This window comes from Plectropomus leopardus, chromosome 10 (genome assembly GCF_008729295.1).
Source record: "Plectropomus leopardus isolate mb chromosome 10, YSFRI_Pleo_2.0, whole genome shotgun sequence".
NCBI lineage: Eukaryota > Metazoa > Chordata > Actinopteri > Perciformes > Serranidae > Plectropomus > Plectropomus leopardus.
Genome location: NC_056472.1, coordinates 31784600 through 31804235, shown reverse-complemented (window position 1 = coordinate 31804235; position 19636 = coordinate 31784600). Strand labels below are relative to the sequence as shown.

General features: G+C 37.9%; 1 protein-coding gene across 3 annotated transcripts in view; it reads left to right on the top strand.

Moving 5' to 3' along the window:
* LOC121948893 (diacylglycerol kinase beta) overlaps positions 1-19636 on the top strand; it is a 126209-nt gene that overhangs the window by 40276 nt on the left and 66297 nt on the right. For 2 of the 3 annotated variants that reach the window (XM_042494427.1, XM_042494426.1), the window contains 12 exons: positions 3154-3216; positions 4237-4500; positions 6376-6528; positions 6977-7026; positions 9110-9184; positions 9960-10079; positions 11011-11128; positions 12485-12573; positions 14138-14254; positions 15987-16085; positions 18737-18847; positions 18941-19014. In XM_042494427.1, coding sequence (XP_042350361.1) covers positions 3154-3216; positions 4237-4500; positions 6376-6528; positions 6977-7026; positions 9110-9184; positions 9960-10079; positions 11011-11128; positions 12485-12573; positions 14138-14254; positions 15987-16085; positions 18737-18847; positions 18941-19014 — 1333 coding nt within the window. The remainder of the gene's footprint in view (positions 1-3153; positions 3217-4236; positions 4501-6375; positions 6529-6976; positions 7027-9109; positions 9185-9959; positions 10080-11010; positions 11129-12484; positions 12574-14137; positions 14255-15986; positions 16086-18736; positions 18848-18940; positions 19015-19636) is intronic. The other variant, XM_042494428.1, reaches the window with a different exon arrangement.

Below are 19636 nucleotides of genomic sequence, written 5' to 3'. Positions count from 1 at the left end.
TCAACTTTTTATAGCGAAACAGACCCTAACAGAGCAGGCAGAATGACGCCCGTCGGCTGCATCTTTGTTGTAGTTTTTGGGTGTTACAAAATCAGGCAGGCAGGATTCGCAGGCTGTTTTTGTGATTGTTGCAGCCCGAAATGCCTGATTTAACGGCAGCTTTTATGAAAAATTGCGATGCATGTTGCAGTGTTTATAGGTGTTTATTTTTTTTTCTTTCAAAAATTGTGTGGCCAAGTGAAAATTGCAAAAATAGTTGTGACGCTGGTGCTGATGAGGTGTGTTAGTTGTGGTCGCAGCAGTAAAGTTGCCGGCCGCCTGGTCAACAGCTGTAGACTTTGCAATGTGCTCAAGTTCAAGATTTTTACAAGAAAACTGTGACAAAAAACATCAAGCCTTTTAATCTGTAGGTTTTATAGGTGTTCTGTGTGTCTACAGAAACATTGTAACACCAGAGATGACATGAGCTGCATCTTAAATGCAGTCACATTAGTCGATATTTATGCCCCTTCTTTGCTGCAAAATGTCAGAAAGACAGACATTTTCACCAAAAACTGATCACACGAGGATCAGAGCAGAAGACATACTCCTCAGGTGTTGATTATTGTCACGCTGCTGCAGGTGTGAACTGTGTCTGTCTCCATCCGTCCATGTGAGTGCTGCGTGGGACCTCATGTCCTCATTGCGGAGCAGCTGAGGAGACAGATGGACTGTTGAATTAGAAATATATTTCTGTGGTGTAATGCTCGCAAGAGTAAGAGGCAACAAGTGTAGAGAGGCTAAATGTGAGTGACAGTGACTTTTTGGATAGCGACATCAGTGCCGAGACTCACAGTTTCGCAGTTTAGTCGAGTTTGTGACGTCTCTGCTGTGTCTTCCAGTGTGTCTACACTGTGAATTATCTAATTAATGCAGAACTGGCAGTAAAGACATCTGTCACTGCTGCTTCATATATCCTGAAATTTAAGAGATTTTCTAAAAATAAAGGTGCCCTTGCAAAATACACATGCAATTTATGGAGAAACTTTTAGGGCTACTATTAACAATTATTTTCAGTAGCGACTACTGTGACAGTTACTCTCTGAACTAACTGATCGATTGTTTTGTCAGAAAATAAAACTTGTATACACAGTGTGCAAAAACTCAGCTTTGTCTATACAGCACCTTTCTCACAAAAGTGCCTCACAGAAAAATTGAAACATGAAACAAAAAATAATTACATTTTGCAACACTAAAAGTTACAACACTAAAATGAAAAAATCTATAAAAATAAACGAATAAAAGGCAATATAATAAGAAGCATGTGAAACTTACTAACAAATGTCAGGTATTTCCCAGTTCTGTTCTCCCTTTGTCTCTGGCGCAAGACAAAAAGGTCATGTTTTGTGGTACAATTGTGCAGAAATGTTCGTAATTAATTGATACCAGTTCAGGTAATGTTTTTCTTTAACTGTGGTTATTATAAAACTGGTCTTGAGTTTATTCTGAAAGGCATTTAAAAAAACGTTAAAAAGTCTAAAAATCAGTGGTTGATATGGACTCTGCTGCTGCTTCAGCGTGTCCTCTGGTTCTGACAGAGCCTGCACTGACATCTGGTGGTGATCTTTAATAACATGATGTGATCCAGTCTGGATGGAGCTGGACGCTGCACAGATTAAATCCTTTAAAATGTTCACGTTCAGATTTTTTTATGACTGTTTGTAAATGGCAGTTAAAGACTCAGATTTTTTTGTCCTCATATCTGAAGCTCCCTTTAGATTTAAGATATAAAATGAATCATTTTGCTGCCTGGACAACAATAAAGAATATTTTACTATATGTTAGATGCAGCTCTTTATTTTCTGCTCCTTGACATAGAAAGGCATCTATTTGTATGTCCACTGTTAACCCTTTGAAACCTGGAGTGACATCATTGTACTTTGAACCTTGAGCACGTTGCTCTAGTTTCTTTTAAAAACATAAGAAAATGGCAATGAGTAACTTGTTAGGAAATGTTCAGCGAAAAATTAGAAGATCTAGAAAATTCTGTTTAAAAACAGGAAAATGGCTAGTGAAAAAAGAAAAAAGCTAGCTGTGTATATTTATAATTATATTAATTATATATTTGAAGTTATGTTTCAGAATTATTTTACATTTTAAACACTTTTTCCAGTTCATTTGTTATTGTCGGTTTTTTTTTTTGGTTTTTTTTAAAATGTCTTTTCAAACTAATTTTCAGATAATTTTGTTGTACTTTTTACTTTATTTTGGGGTCATTTCTTCTTTCATTGTTTATTGTCATCTTCCCATGTTTTTGGAAGAAATTTAATAATAATTTGCTCAGGTTTCAGAGGGTTAATGCATTTGAGGTAGAATCATTTGCTTTTATTTAATTTTAGAAATGAATGAAAAAAGGGATTTTTTTCTCTGTCTTTTACTCAGTCAGTCAGACTTTATTTGTATAGCACTTTTTATACCAACAAAACTGGAACACAAAGTACTACACACACACACACACACACACACACACACACACACACAAAGCACAAGCACAAGCACATGGATAAAAAAAGCAAGACTTTCTAATTAATTAAAGCATTAAATTGGGAACTTAGGAAACACTACACCAGAGGTGGAATAAAACCAATAGCAAGAAATATAAAATGATATACATAAATGAATATATTGTTGATAATAATGAAAATAATAATAGCAGTAGTAGTAACAGTGATAGTAATAATAATAATAATAATAAACAACATACTGTAAAAAGAAGGTCATAGGTAAATGGAAGCATAGCAACACAAAGTATATAATAAAAATAAATGTTTTAAAAATAATAAAATTATACACCATCTAGTAAAACAGACAACAGGTTAAAATAAATAAGTAGTTTAAATAAATGGGGAATTTAAAGCCACAGTAAGAAGGTACGTCTTGAGTTTGCTTTCGAAAAACATTGGCCCCCACTGCTGCCCTCAGGTCTTCAGGCCGGCTGTTCCTCAGACACTCACTCAATTTTGTCTCCTAATTATTTCCTTCTTATTTTGAACCGCTCTGATTTCTGTAAAGTGTCTGTTCTCATGATGAGAACTCTTTCTTCGCTGATGTTCACTCATTCTTGCTGCATCTGCTGCTGTCTTTTTTTCCTCTTAATACAATGACTGACCGCAGAAGCCCGCTCCATTGACGCAGGCATCTCTATTCAGACCGAAGTGGCCTGTGCCCCCATTACAGGTACCCGAGCAGGCCGAGTCGCCCGCATCATCAGGGTGATGTCATCTTAATGGGACAAGAGTCCTGCTGGCTTTAACCTCCTGCTCCCTTTTTGCTGCTGTGCTCTTGTTGTGTTGATGTGAGTTCCTGGTATTTTGCCTGTGGATCAGTGGATGACTTGACGCTTTGGATGCTTTTTGTGTCTTTATCTGCTTCCTGTTACAGTTTCTTGGTATTTGGATTGTTGTTGTCAAGTATTTCTACAGTATTTCTTTATGTTGCTGCTCATATTTAACCAAATTTTTTCTGCATCTAAACTCCCTCCTGTCATGCTTCACGAGGTGGGTTTCCATTAACCCTCAAATTGCGCAAATTATTGCAAATACAAAATACAGCTAATGGACACATGTTAATTTTGGGGAAAAAAATTGCATTTATCTCAGAAATGTTTTTACGCTCACATGAGGTCGTATTTCAGGCAATTTAAAAAGCTATATTTCGCAAAACTGTAATGGAAACACTTTTTTGGACTTTTATAGGTCACATGATGTTATGGCTATGTGCTTGTCAGTGGGAACTAGGGGTTGACAGATATTGTTTTTTCAGGGCTGATACTGATTATTCATGATGCAGCAGGAGCTACAAGAGCTGTTATTGCATCACATAACTTCAAAAGTTGAGCGGATCATCTGGAAGTTTTGAATCCACAGTTCCTTTGTCAAATCGTGGACTATCAGCTCCCAGAAATCCCTCATACGTGGCTGCTCACTCATTATTGCTCGCATAACACGCCTACGTCACCTTGGATTGGAAAAAATAACAGCTAGTGTGATGGCTGCAATAGAAATAAACCTGCTGATGTTTTAAACATCCTTCGCCATGCTTTTTGGAATGTTATCGAGAATGAGAAGTTGCATAATATCACTCAGAGGAAATGCAGTCATCTCGAAAATGTCACTCAAGTTTTGCGCAAATCGGTAATGGAAACCTGCCTGCTGTGTGTATACTTTCTGTACAACTCACTCGTCCGTTCTCTCTCAGGGATGAACGGGAAAAGCATCCTGTCTGCGATGGGCCGACACACGCCGGAGCACTCCAGCGTGATGAGCACAGCCGGCTCAGGAGCCACCACCTCCCCTTGTTCATCTCGCTCCTCCTCGCAGCGTTCAGGGACGGGGGCCCATACACCAGGGGGGCCCCACAGATCCCCCTGCACCCAGGTCAAAACCTCAGAGGGCAGCAGCAATGCTCTGACGCCCAATGCTGGTCCTGCCAGGTCGCCAGTGTCGCCCAAACTGTCATCAGGTGAGGAGAGCCACACTGAGATCAGACTGGTTAGTTAAGTTGACGATGGTGTTTTGACTCGCGTGCCCTCAACCCAAAAAACTGCCACGTAGGCCGTCTGTGAAAACAGTTTGTTCAGAACATTTCAAAGCCTCTGCACCAGTGATAGCTGAGGCGTTCTGATTTTAGGGCTGTCTGTCCGCTCATTCGTGTGACATTCATCCGGACTGAACTAGTTATAGGTCAAAGGTCAACGTCACTGTGACCCTTAAATCCATCTCATTCAAATGTGTTATCTCATGAACAACGTAAGGGAATTTCTTCAAATTTGGCACAAAGGTTTGGGAAGACTCAAGGACGAGCTGATTAGATTTTGGTGGTCAAGGTCACAGTGACCTTGCATCTGTCTCATTGTCGTGAACACAATATCTGAAGGGACCTTGAGGGATTTTCATGAAATTTGGGACAAATGTCCAGTTGGACTCAAAAATGAACTGATTAGAATCTGATAAATGAAGGTGAAAGGTCACAGTGAACTTCGAAAATATGTTTTTGGCCATAACTCAAATATTCTAAAAACCTGCTACTTTTTTATTGCTTGTAAGAGCGAGAGATTTTAGCATTGAGTAAAATTAAATCAAAACTGAAAAGAGGGGTTTTAACTTAAAATGTATTTTTCTTACAAAAATAAAAATAGGTTATATTAAAATAGTTAGATCTGTTTTTTATACAGTATTGTCACTGTAAAAAGAAAATTCTCTAAGGGTAAAACAGCTGACTCCAGCACGCGTGGACATGTCTGACAGCCCGCTCCAGTGCGGACATGTCCGACTGCGCGCGGACATCCTTGACAGTCGGTTGCAGCATGGAAATGTGTGACAGCCCGCTTCAGCAAGGACATGTCCGACAGCCTGCTCCATCACGGACCTGTCTGACAGCCCGCTCCAGCGCCGAAATGTGCGACAGCCCGCTTCAGCGTGGACATGTCCCACAGTCCACTCCAGCGCAGAAATGTCCAACAGCCTGCTCCAGTTCGCACATGTTCCACAGCCCACTCCGACTGTAGCAGTTTTACAGCCTGTCTTGCTCATGCAAGGTTTTTCCAATAAAACATCTGTCATTGTGCACAACCAATACACTCGGAGGTGGCTATTAATAGCCCCAGACCACTGATTCATCACATGAACCTGTACGCCAGGCACCAGCAACTGGCAGACCGCGGTCCGGATCCGGACCAAAACTTCGTCCTATCTGGACCCGTGGCCAAGTTGTAATAAAATGTAAGACTGAGAACAATATAGTTTAAGGAGTACTGCTGGGCAAATAATCAAACCCGACAGTGAGAACCTCTAACCGACATAATCTTGTCCGTGTCAGGTATTTCGGTTATCCCACCAAGGCTGCCAAGTCCCACACATCTGCCGTGTGTCTGACGCTTTTGGGCTCTGTCTCACTCTCTCACTCTTACGAACAGCAAAAAATCAGCAGGTTTTTAGAAAACAAGATGATTTAAATGAGACTAAAATGGTATTGTTATTTGACATTGAATTAGTAAAATAGAGGATAGAAGATTCATCAGGGTGTCCACAATAGAACAACAGCTATCAACACCTAAGTGCAGCTTTTCAGATCCCCTTCACATGACATCATGTTGTGTTGGTCAGCAGCCTCCGTCCTCTGTGTGCACTGTAAATAGTGTTTTGTCAACGTGTTCTCCACATCTCTGTTTTGTCTCTACCTGCTGCACTGGGATGAGAGTTCTCCAAAATTGTCAAACTAACACTTTAAAGTGAAATTTAGTGGTGGTTTTCCTTTAATCCTTTCATTAATTTCCCCAGAGGAACCACAGCGGAGCGATGTGAGCAGCTTTTGAACACTTGTGCTGTACGTCCACAGAGAGGAGCCACTCAGAGAAGCATTTGTCACTGCGGAGGAGCCCGTCTCCCCAGAAAGGCTCCACCCTGCCGTCGCCCCAGGTGGTTTTCCTCAAGGACATCGTCTGCTACCTGTCCCTGCTGGAGCGGGGGACGCCGGAGGACAAGCTGGAGTGTGAGTGACAGGGATGGAGGGAGGTGGGCGGAGGGTCGGCTCCTCTCAAAAGGATGTCGAGTGGGAGCAGCTGTCGTGTGCAATGAGTATATGTGTGCTCTCCTGTCAGCTCAGGTTGACAGCAGGAGTAATAAGGCTGTTCACTCGGTCCCCGGGGCCTTAGATACGCTGGTTACACCTCCCACACAGGGCAGGTCAGTGACACGCTTAAGCCCTGCTGTACCCAATTGACTACTTTGGTGTCGAAGGCTATATCGGAGCGCACTGACGAGGCTAATCTCCACTAACTGGTCCCCATGCTTCAGTACAGAAGTAGCACGCTCCACTTCTTTAACCCCGTGGCCATCTGGAGCGAGTCCAGGAACAAATGTTACTGCTTCACAGAGCTACTAATTATGTGACGCTATCTGAGTCACCATGGGATCTCTGTTCTCTCGTTTCCCTCTAGTCATGTTTCGGCTGTACGACACAGACGGCAACGGGGTTCTGGACAGCTCGGTGAGTTTCTCTTTCTGCTTTCGTATCTCCCTCGCTTTTCTCTCTCTGACTGCCCCCCCCCCTTCCTCCTCCTCCTCCTCCACTCTTCATCTCTCTCTGTCTTGTGTCTCTGTTTGCCCTTTGCACACAGCAGCTCTAAGAATAGACACACAGAGACAGCGGTTGTGTTTACATGAGATCATTTGTAAATGGTTCTGTTCAGTTTAATATCAGCCATGTGCTGAGGCCATCACACAAACAGATGTGACTCAGGGCACAGTGATATGTCTTAAAAATAATACTGTAATATTTTTAGGGTATCTTACAATACACCATATATAACTCAATATTTTAAGAATATCCTCTGAACTACTGTAGACTACTAAAATACAAAATTATTAAATACAATATTGTTATGATGGGGTTAAAAAAGTAGCAACTGTCAAAATGAAGGTAAAAAAAAGTATTGTTATAATAAAGTTCAATGAAATACTTTTATAATAAAGTTAATTAAGATACAATCATAATAAGGTTAAATATATAGTACTCTTATGATAAAGTTAAATACTGTTATTTAAAGTGCTGTTAAAATGTATTAAAGTGTTGTTCTAATAAAGTTAAATAAAGTAGCTGCTGTCAAAATGAAGTTAAGTAAAACACTGTTAGAATAACGGTAAATGAGATACTTTAAATAACAAAATCAAATAACATACAGTCATAAAGTTAGATATAGTACTGTTACAATAAAGTTAAACAAAACATTTTTAGAATAAAATTAAGTAAAGTAGCTGGTATCAAAATAAAGTTAAAAAAAGAAACTACTATTATGATAAATTAAATAAGATACTCCATAGCAAAGTTAAATAATGTAGCTTCTGTCATAATAAAGCAGAATAATGCACTGCCATTGATGAAGCTTAATAAAATATTGTTATAATAAATTTATCGTCATAATAAAATTAAATGAAATACTGTTATAACAATGTTAAATAAAGTAGCTGCTGTCAAAATAAATAGAATACTGTGATAATAAACTTCAGTAAAGTAGCTTCTGTCATAATAAAGTTAAATACAATACTGTTATAATAAACTTCAGTAAAGTAGCTACTGTCAAAGTAGAGTGCTGTTATCATTAAGTTGAATAAGATTTGTAATATTGAAATAAATAAAAGTGGAGCCACTGGTGCTTTTATTTTGAAGCACCCAGCTCGTCTCAGACTTTAACTGTTTTTTGGAATTTTTTTAGAAGTTGAGAGCTGAAACGCCAAACTGAGTCTCATGCCAGTGTCTTTATAACAAAAATTAAAATTTAGCTAGATGTTTTATGCAGCTTAAATGTAAGGAAATATGTTCTCCTGCCTTTGAGCTGTGGATTAAAAACCTTATAAACCATCTGACTTTGGAGAAAATTCGCTTTTCTACAAGAGGGTGAGCTCAGAAATGTTATGCACTACGGCAACCTTTTTTAACCTGCATAGAAAAAATAGACTTCATTGATACTGATAATAAGGTTTTGTAATATTTATCCCCTTTCTTTTTTTTAAGTCCTCTAATCATTTTTTTATTTGTCTTTCTTGTCTCCTTTTTTGTCTTTTTTTATTTTTTAATCCTCACTAGTTTTATTTTGAGTCTTAACTTCTATCACTGTCACAATGAATTTGTTTATATGTACTTACTTAATTTTCTGTGTCACTGAGGTTACTCTCCTCATTGTACTCACGCTCTGTTGTGGGGGGCACATTCTGTATTTTTATTTTCCAGTAATATCTGTGATAAACTTTACTTGTTTGACTAAATGTTAAAAAGACCTTGAGAATAAAAAAAAAAATATAGAGATATAAATATATACTCAATGTTCAGGATATAGTCACTTTATGCACCTCATATGGAGCAATCCGCTATATATCTAGTATTTTTGATATATATTTCCCCCTAATGTGAATACATGCAGGGAAATACACAGTGCACACACAGACTTCACTCTACATACACATACTTAAAATCATTTCTCATGCTTGTGTGAAATCTATGAGATGTTAAATATTTGAGCAGAAGGTAAAGCAGGGAGCTCTCTGTCTCATATCGTTTGTCTTCCTTCTCGCAGGAGCTGGATCGCATCATCAATCAGATGGTGCATGTGGCGGAGTATCTGGAGTGGGATTCAACAGAACTGCGACCGGTGAGCAAACACACGATGCAATAAAGTCTGAAGTGAAAATCGGGAAGAGAAATGTAAACAGGCCCCTCTGTGGAGGTTTTGTCGTTATTTACTCGCCCGTAATGCCAGCTGGAAAAACTACAGTGACACCCAGAAGGTTGATTTTAGCTCAAAAAAAGTTGGAAAACAACCACAAAATAGCTTGAAACGACTTCTCTCAGGAAAGTGCTATAAAGATAAACGAGGAGCTTGTTAGAGGAAAGCACCTGTTCTCCACATCATTTTGCAACAAATATCCAGAGCTGCATCAATCAATCAGTTTATTATTCTGTCATTCTGCTGCTGGACTGTCAGTCAGTTACAGGTTATGTTAACCTTTTCCCAATTTGCATTTCATTATTTTATTAGTATTTGTTTAGATATTAACCTCCTGGGACTCTATAAAGAGGACCGAATAAAAAAAAAAATACTGTAGAGTTCATTCTCATTCACTGCTTTAAAACAGTAGGTCTGTGTTTTAATGGAAATAAAACCTGAGTTCAGTTTATCATCACTTCACTATGAAACATTATAAAAGTGTATTACTCTGTTTGGAAAAGTATGTTTGCTTTATTATTCATTTAATGCACCAGAAGAAGCCAAAAGCTTATTTCCCTGCAGGAGTTTCTGTTAGTTAAAGAACAAAGAAGTCTTATGGAACATATTTGACAAAATATTAAAATAATATTAAAGTCCTAATAACTGTCTGTGTGTCTGACTTTGGTTTTAAGGACTTTATTTATCTGTGTCCCTGCAGATACTGAAGGAGATGATGGAGGAGATCGACTTCGACAGAGACGGGACGGTCACGCTGGAGGAGTGGATCCGAGGAGGCCTCACCACGATCCCTTTACTGGTCCTGCTGGGCATGGAAACGGTACATATTGGTCTGTCTGACTGTGCGTGAAACTTTCTGTGATTGAAATGTACCAATTTATTTTTTTTTTAAGTTTAGGTAATGAGGCTCTTTTTTTTAAAATAGATAACTTTTTTTCCATGTTTTTATTTTCTTTTTGTTTATTTAAGAGAATGAGTTTGGGGGATATATTTACTTAAAAATGCTTGTAATATTTCCTATTTTTATTTATCTTTTTTATTTACAGGTTTTGATGGCATGTTGTTGATATTTCCTTTTTTTATTTTGGGGGATTTTTATAGAAAAACATGCTTGTTTTTGTTGACTTTTTTTCTTTTTTCCAAAATAAAAGATGTTGCTTTTTTCTTTTTTTCCATTAAATTGTTTTGGCAATTTTTATGGAGAAAAGATTTTGATTTTTCCCTTCATGAGGTTCTGTTCTGCTTTCTTTTAATAGAAAACTTTTTTTTATTTATGTTTTTCTTTTCTTTTTTTCTTTAAGAGAATGTGTTTGGAGTTTTCTTTAAAAATGTTGGTAATATCTCAGGAGAGGAGATTTTTTCAGAAAATGCGTTTGTAAGGCAGGTTCTCTTTAAAAAAAAAAGTGATTTTGGTGATTTATGAATCTTTTCAGGTTGAAATGTACTTGTACCTGTGTAGTTCCTTGTAGGTAATGAGGCTCTGTCTCACATTGTTTGCTGTTTTTACTTTAAATCCCTTCGTCTGTTTGTCACCAAGATTACAGAAAAACTACTGGCTTGATTATTTGAATTTATTTGAAGTAATTATTTAAATTATTAATTACTATTATTAATAACCACTTGTAGAACACAGATTAAATTCATGCTGAGTCGGGTTATTGAGTGAGAACTCTCTGCACTGTTTTTAGCAACAATCATAACCCGAATCCTCAGTTTCAGTGTTTAATGCTTCCTCTGTCGTCTCTACGTAGAATGTCCAGGAAGACGGGCAGCATGTTTGGCGTCTGAAGCACTTCAACAAACCAGCCTACTGTAACTACTGCCACACCATGCTGCTCGGAGTTCGCAAGCAGGGCCTCTGCTGCTCCTGTGAGTCTCTCTGTCCGTCTGTCTTTGTGTTCCTGTTTCTTTGTCCCAGTTTTTCTGATGTCCTCTCCTCTCTTTGTCCGTTCCTCCATCTTTATCTGTGTCTCCTCTTTTACTTCCATCTGCGTCTGACTCAGATTGAAGTTGTTTGTTGTGCCCGAGTGCCTCTGAGTCAATGTTGTTTTTCAATTAAAAGTCCCCACTAAGTTCTCATTAAAAAAACATTAACAATGTTATTTGGTGTAATTTCATTATTGATTGAGCTCTGGCGGGGAGCATTTCTGCAGGCTGATGTTATTGTCACAGCTGAATGAAGCGCTCACGTGTCAAAATTATCTCTAATGTGCTAAAAAAAAAGTAATTCAATCCCCTGCAAACCTTGATTTTAGCTGCAGCTATGAAATGAGTCATGACCAAAAAGTGTCAGAAGATATTCAGGGTTCCCTTGGTCATTGAAAACCTGGAAAATTCATGGAATTTCAGTCACATTTTCCAGGTCTGTAAAAGTCATGGAACTCATAAAAATCAGTTTTACTATTTTTTTTTAAGAGAATAGAAATTTGTTATGTGTAATAAATTAAATTAATGAAACTTAACAGTGAATTTATTTATTATAGCTGACGACTGTAACGTAGCTCTAATATGGACAACGTTTTGGTTTGTTTTATGTTTATGTTTATTATTTCTTTTTTTTTAAAAGAAAACAGTGATTACTAAAAATAGAAAACAAAAGCCAAGACCAACTTTTTTTCTTTCTTTTTTAAGAAAATGGATTTCGAGGGCATGTTTTATTTTTGCTGATTTTTAAAGAAAAACTTAAAACATTTTGGGAGATTTTTTTTCTTAAGAAAATGGGTTTGGAAGGCATGTTTTATTTTTTAAAAGAGACACTTTCTTTTCTTTATTGGCCTTTTTTTCTTCTTTAAAGTATTTTGGTAATTTACACAAAAAATGATTTGGGGCTATTTTTAAATGTATTTATTTTTTAATATATTCCTTTAATTTTTCCAAGGCATATTTTCATAAAAAATAACCAAAATGACTCCATTTATAATGAACAGAAACTATAAAAACAGAAATTATTGTTGGATTTTTCAAATTTCCAACTACTTAAAAACAATGTGGACTGCTGAAATTATGTTTAAATAGAATTTGAATCCTATATGTTTAAAAAAATGCTAGTCAAGGAAAAAAAAAAATTGGCTTCTTGAAAAGTCATAGGAAAATTTGGGAATTTTGTCCTTAATGATTTTTTGGGAACTCTGAATAATATTATATAGGAATTTGTCAACTCTCTTTGAGGCTGGTTTGTGATGTGACTTATACAGAATTTAACTCTTTCTTTACTCTTTCCTACAGTATGCAAGTACACAGTGCACGAGCGCTGTGTGTCCAAAGACATCGCTGCCTGCATCAGCACCTACGCCAAGTCACGTAGACACACCAACGTGAGTACCAGCACATGAAAGGGTTCATTCTGCACACGAAGCTCTGTACATGCACTGATGCTGCGGGGAGGAATGAGACGGGAACACTGACCGGTCTGTTCAGCAGCACCGGCTCATGGTTCTGTTTAACAGGGCAGCGAAGATCATGAGACGCCCTGTGAGGTCATGCAGGGCTTCTTATCTACTTACAGTCCTCTGTGTTTTAGCTCGGACGTGATTACGCTCTGCAGGATGATTTCTCTGCCTCGAGTCACATGCTGATTAGTCTGTAGAGTTTTTCTTCACTTCTGGCAAAAATTCCTTCCTGTCAGTAATCTGCTTTGTTTTTGTTCTACTTATTTATTAGTCTGTTTACCCTTTGAGCAAAGTGGCCTGATGTTTTTCAGAAACATTGGAAGAAGGCAATGAGAACTGAACCCAAAATTGGCAAATAAATTAGTGAAATCTGCAAGAAAATTACCTGAAAATAAGCCCCCCCAAAAAGGAAATAACCTTTAAAAAAATGCATGCAAACATTTTACAATGTCTGTCAACTACTATGAAGCATACATTTATGATAATTATTATCATAAATATTTATTATCATTTTGGCTGTGTTCATGCATATGGCATACATTTTAGTTTACTTTACATTTTTGTTAAATGTTGGAATTTGTAGCTCAGCTTCTATAATAAGTCTAAAATACAATTTGTTAAAATAGTTACATTCATACTGTTCAGGTCCAAAAATGCTCCATTGAAACCCATTCAAACTGACATTTTTGATCCCACAGCCATCAAAGCATAAAAAACATAGATTATATTATTTCTTGGTGTCATTCTGGGCTTTTGACTTGGAATTTGTATTTTTTGCTGTTTTCTACCTTATGATGTCATTTTTACAATTTTTGGCATATGGAGCAAATACGTGCTGTTTCTACTTGGTGCACTTTCACAATTAATGTTGCTGCAAATCAATGGCATATCCCAGACTGCGATAAACAAAAATAAATAAATAAATCTACTTTGCATCTAGTAAATTGAAAATAATTAAAATTTTGTGTTTTTTTTGTTTCATCTAAAAACATGGTGGTATCATGACAAAAACTTGGCATTTAAAAGGTGTAAAATTCTGAAAATTATTGAATTTTTGATATTTATAAAGTATAAAATCATTTAATGTATTTTATTCTTTAAAGCTTGATTTTAAAAAGTGCATTTTGTGCACAGAGCAACACGAGTGTGTTTATTATTAAAGGGTTAATTTTTTGTTTTCTATTTTTTATGATATGTGTTTGGGAGTCCAGTTTTTTAATAATCACAGTTCTGATTAGTTGTTTTCGTTCAGCCACTGTTGATTGCTGCAAATGCCATTAGAAGTACGAGGAGGAGGAACTTGATTTTTATTATTCACAGATTATCTGCCTCATGTACTACTGTCAGGATGTAATGACAGTTTCAGCAAATATACCAACATCCGTTTTTAGAGAAAAGTCACCAACTACAGCTTCATTGACTGAGTGGAAGTGCTAAAAAATATATATAATAAATAAACTGAATTTCTGTTCTGGTTTTTGGCCTGCAGGCTATGCAGCATGTTTGGATGGAGGGAAACTCTCCTACGAAGTGCGACCGCTGTCACAGAAGCATCAAGTGTTACCAGGGCCTGACGGGGCTGCACTGTGTGTGGTGTCAGATCACTGTGAGTTGCTGCCTCATGTAGACACAGATGAACTCTCAACAGGTAACACTTTGACCTGCAGTGGCCACATGCCTGACGAAAATGTTTTGGTTTACTGTATACAGCGGTGAATAAAGCGCTGCGGCGGTGGAATAAAAGTACAGATTTCTAAACATGGAATGACTGGTAGAAGTTAAAGTCATGTGTTCATCTGTTAGAATATCTCTTTAGTAAAAGTCTAAAAGTGTCTCATATTTACTGAACTTGAGTATCAAAAGTAATTTTTATCATATTAAATGTACATATTAAAGTACAAGTGCTAATAAATGGTGGTAATAAAAAAGCAAGCGGTTAGAATTTTGAGAATGATGAAGAGGTTTCGTGCGGTCATGAAAACCGTGGAAACGTCATAGAATTTGCGAATAGCAATTTACAGGTCTAGAAAAGTTTTGGAAAACTTAAGTACATCCTGAAAGTTTTGGAAAAGTCAGGAAATTTTGATTTACAGACCTGTATAATAACACATGATGTTTTCAAGAACTGGCAGAAATGTGAAAATCCAACAATTATTTCTGTTTTCGGGCTGTCATAAATAGTGTAATTTTTTTAATTTTAAAAGAAAAGGGAAAAAAAAGCCAAAAAAAAAGTTTTATGCCCCTTGCACCACACCCTCACCCCTCATAAATAAGAAACAGTCCCTAAGGTATATTTAAATATTCAGTTCTGAGCCTGTTCTGAATTCATTACTTTTCAAAATAATATATATTATGAAAAGCTATTATATAGTAATTAAAAATAGTCAATAAGAAGTATTAGTGGGTGTTTCAGAGAATATATAGTCTCTGAAATATGCCTAAAAGTCATTGAAAAGTTCTGGAAAAGTCCTGGAAATGTATTAGATAAAATGAGTATGAACCTTGTATAAAGTTCTTCACAACAAACACCACCTTGAAAACTGAACCTAAAGGAATTAAAGACCAAAATCCAGTTTTCCTTCTCTCACATTCCTTCATTCGTCCGCCCGTCCCTTCCTTCCCTATTTTGTAGGGACTGAAATGCTTAGGAGAAATGTAGTCAAGTAAAAGTAAACTTCTTTTTTTAGGAAATGTATAGTATAGTAGTGTAGTAAAAGTAATAGTTGACAGAAATATCAAAACTTCAGTAAAGATTCTCCCATAAAAGGTAAGATAAGATAATCCTTTATTAGTCCCACATTGGGGAATTTGCAATATTACAGCAGCCAGAAGTGTGCAGGATAAACAGCAAAAGAACAATATAAATAGTAAAAAATATTTTTAAAAAAACAAGGTGCAAAATAGTATCAGCAAGGTGCCAAACTCAACAGTTTAAAAATATATGTACACTAATTGCACATGGAGGTATAAGTTAGTATAAGTAAATTTACACCTTTATTCATTTTAGCAGCACTACTATTCAGATCCACTAGATGTCACCACTGACCTGCTCAACATTAACCCCGCCATCATCAAAACTCTCCCAGCAGTTTGTCTCATTTCAGCATGAATACCATTTTGCACAGAAAAAAACAAATGGAAAACTTTTTGATTGACGCTGTCAAAGCAGCCACACTGTACACACACACACACACACACACACACACACACACACACCGTTAGGATAAACAGCCCTTTAAAAGTGTAGCGTTTGATTCTGGTACCGTTTGATGCACTGAGTCTCACAGATGGATTTCCGCCCACAGTTCTTATGTTTGTACCTCTGCTCTCCTCCGTAGCTCCATAATAAGTGTGCATCCAATGTGAAGCCTGAGTGTGATGGAGGCGCCTTGAGGGACCACACTCTGTTGCCCTCGTACATCTGCCCCGTTGTCCTGGTGAGGATGCTTTTTTCTCTGCTCTCCACCTACAAGACCACATACAGTATGTGCAAGTGAGACTGTTTGGTGCCACAGATAAAGGAAGAATAATCTGGTTTCAGTATTACGTCACTCACTTCAAAAAAAGAAAAGACTTCCAGAGTGCTTGAGCTCTGCACATTTGTTGTTAATGTTGAGTGTTGCCTTAAAAATGACTAAAGTTCAGACGAAAGATTCACATCGGGATGAGTAGAAACATGGAACTACTTAAAATGCACAAGACTAACACGTTATAAAAACCTGGATGAGATGATTTATCGTCTCTATAGCAACAAGTCTCCATACTGTCTTTCTGATTTCCAGCTTTTCAGACTTGTTTTGTAGCTGGATAAAAATTGTAATTCCTTAAATCCTCTGGAAACGTGGCCTGAAATAGTGTGAATTAGGGGTGGACAGATTATCGATTATTTAGTTTGCTGATTATCTGTATCGGTTTTTACTTTAATGATCACCGATACAATTAAGTACAATTAAGTGGCAGCATGGGAAGAACTTTTACATTGTAAAACCTCAGGGAGCTATTTTTAATATCATTTCTCCAGACTGTGTGGGCGTCACGTTTTGATTGACACCACTTTATCAACTGCCTCATGTGTCCATGACGACAGCCATGGAGCAAAGCAGAGTCATGGTGGTACAGCTCTGTCTGTCCCAGCCCTCTGACTCTGGCTGTGTTCCCAAATCCAATACTTTTTTTTTCTTTTTTGTCAGTGAACGGCCTCATTAAGCTTCCAGGAGCAAAATGCCTCGTGGAAGCCTTCGTTTGGGCCAGAGCATGTGAGCGGAGCAGAGCGGGAGCATGTGAGGTGCTCGAGCGGGAGGATTTTGGCTTTTATAAAAAGCTGCAGCATCACCTTATCTCTCGCTCCAATTTTGCGTCGGTACGGCTCACACCATGCATCTGAAGCACGACTGACCCAGAAAGTACTTTAAAAAGAAAGCTGAGAAGTCAAACATACAGGTGTACTATTCCTCTTAAAGTAAAAGAATGTGGCGACATCGTTTTAGTTCGTGAAGATTTACTCTGAAATCGTATAAACAAAAGTGTACTGACAAATTGAAACGTGCGATGGTGTGTGATTCGGGTTGTGACCAACAGCAATATGAAAAAAGCATTTAACCTCCTTCCTGCACTGAGGAGGAGGATGGTGAGGTGACCGCGGTGACAGCAGCAGCGCTCGTCAAACAAGCTAAAATTAAAGTAGAGGGCAGATGTTTTTATTTTCTTTTTCTGGAGCGAGCGCTGAGTGATATGAGCGGAGCGGGTGAAAGTGGAGCGGTAATAAGCATCACCTCTGAGCAGCCAAAATGTACAGCTCTGTGTACGAGGAGCGATAATTCTCATCGCTCCACTCCGCTCACATGCTCTGGTTTGGACGTAATCCAGGAAGGTCCAACAGCTGAGGAGAACCAGAGGCAGGTGTTTTATATATATCATACTAGATGGATCAAATATTCAGTATTCAATATTCAAGTGAGGACGTTAAATTCATGTTGTTATTCTGCTGCCACGACAGCAGGCAGTGACGCATGAATGTAATGAAGACTGAACTGGCCGCTTTAGTGACACGCTGCCTTTCACCAGATTTCCTCTAACAAGTTGTGTCAGAGCATCGCATCCATCAAACACCTGCCTCATTTCACACCTGAAGATTCTATTTTCAGGTTTCTGGTCTGACTGCTCAATTCTCCCCACGAGCACCTCATTGTCGAGCTGATTCGTTCACATATAAATCCTAATCATAGTGAGTGTTTCATAGATTAAAACAAGGAGCCAAACACCTGCAGAGTATTTAAAGCTCACTTTGACTAATGAGGAGAGAGCGCATGCAGGGAAACAGGTAGTTGTAAAAATGATGGTAAGGTTTTTTTTATGCTTTTCTGCCCTGTAGAATGAAATCAGTGTGGATCAGAGATACTCAGCTTGCTTTGCTTGGGGGCCACTTTTGCAAAAAAAAAAAAATAGCTGGAGGCCAGGGGCCAGTCGAGCCAGCCCCAAACATGTTTTTAGGATTTTAGGACATTTCTAAGATTTTATGATGTTCTAGAATTTTAGGGTTATTCTAGGATTTTATTGCATTTGTGGGATTTTAATATGTGGCTTGGATTGTAGGATGTTACTAGGATTTCATGGCATTTCTAGGATTTTAGGACATTTTTTGAATTTTAGGACATTTGTAGGATTTCAGGACGATAGGATTTTATGACATTTCTAGGATGTTCCCAGGATTTTAGGACATTTCTAGTACTTTAGGACATTTCTCGGATTTTAGGATGTTTCCAAGATTTTAGAACATTTTCCAGATTTTTGGACATTAGGAGCTCAGCTAGAACCTGTGTTGCGGGGTGCAGGGGATGCTCCACTGGCACTTTTTTTAATAAACAAGCTAAATTTTGATGTTTTTATGCACTATGGCATCTTATGTATACGAAAAGTACAAAAACAAATCCCTGTGTGAATCATTTAATTTTTTTATTGTAAATTAGAAAATGGTTAGGTGGCCAAATTTGGCTTGCAGGCCGTAAGTTCTCAATGATGAAGAGTAAATAAGAGCCCTGTCCCATGATTACATATCTATGTACCAGTAACAGTCTTCGTCCTCTCACAGGACCGTCATTCTGTGGTGAAGCGAGGTGAGGGGGAGTCGCCGCCCAGCACCAGCCCCGATGACATCAATCAGACTTTCAAATTCTCCCCTGGAGACGGACAGGCACTGCAGGTGAGTCCAGCATCTGCAGCCGTCCATCCTGCAGGTTGTTGAAGTGAACACACAGAGCTGGTGCCTGAGGCTGTTTTTCCTTCCTGTCTCTAGATCACCCCTCTCCCAGGTACTCACCCGCTCCTGGTCCTGGTCAATCCCAAGAGTGGAGGGAGGCAGGGGGAGCGGTAAGTTTCCAACCACCCATGAGCCTTCTGCTGGGGTTCGTTTACTGCTGCTGGCTTTTAACTTTACTGCAATGTAGCGAGTAGATACTATGTGTACAGGTACTTTATCAGCTCAGTCACCAGAAGAAAATATTGGCATTGTCCGTTTCTGCAAAATACGGATATGTTACATTTGTACATTTCATACGTATCATATCAACGTTTATAAAGTGACGTTATGTATGACCTGACAAACTTCAGATCACTGTTCAAGACCCACAAACGACTACACAGGTTGTTTTTAAGCGACCCATTTTGTTTTTATATTGCCATGAAAAAATAGGTATTTAAAGCCAAAACATGATCTGCCAATTGGGTTGACATTATATTACATGATCAAGTTAATAACAGCTGTTTGGCTTCACATAAACATTTTGACAGATGATTATTTTATAGGTTAAAGATATTTACCACTTGTTATTAATTAAATGTAAAAAAAAATCAGACATGTAATGGGTAATTAGAAATAAAAATAGTAAAAAAAACATCGGACATGGAGACCAATAACAATCAACCTTATGAGGAATATTGCTTTTGTTTCAATATCATTGACATTATTATTTTTATTTTATTTTAGGCTGCT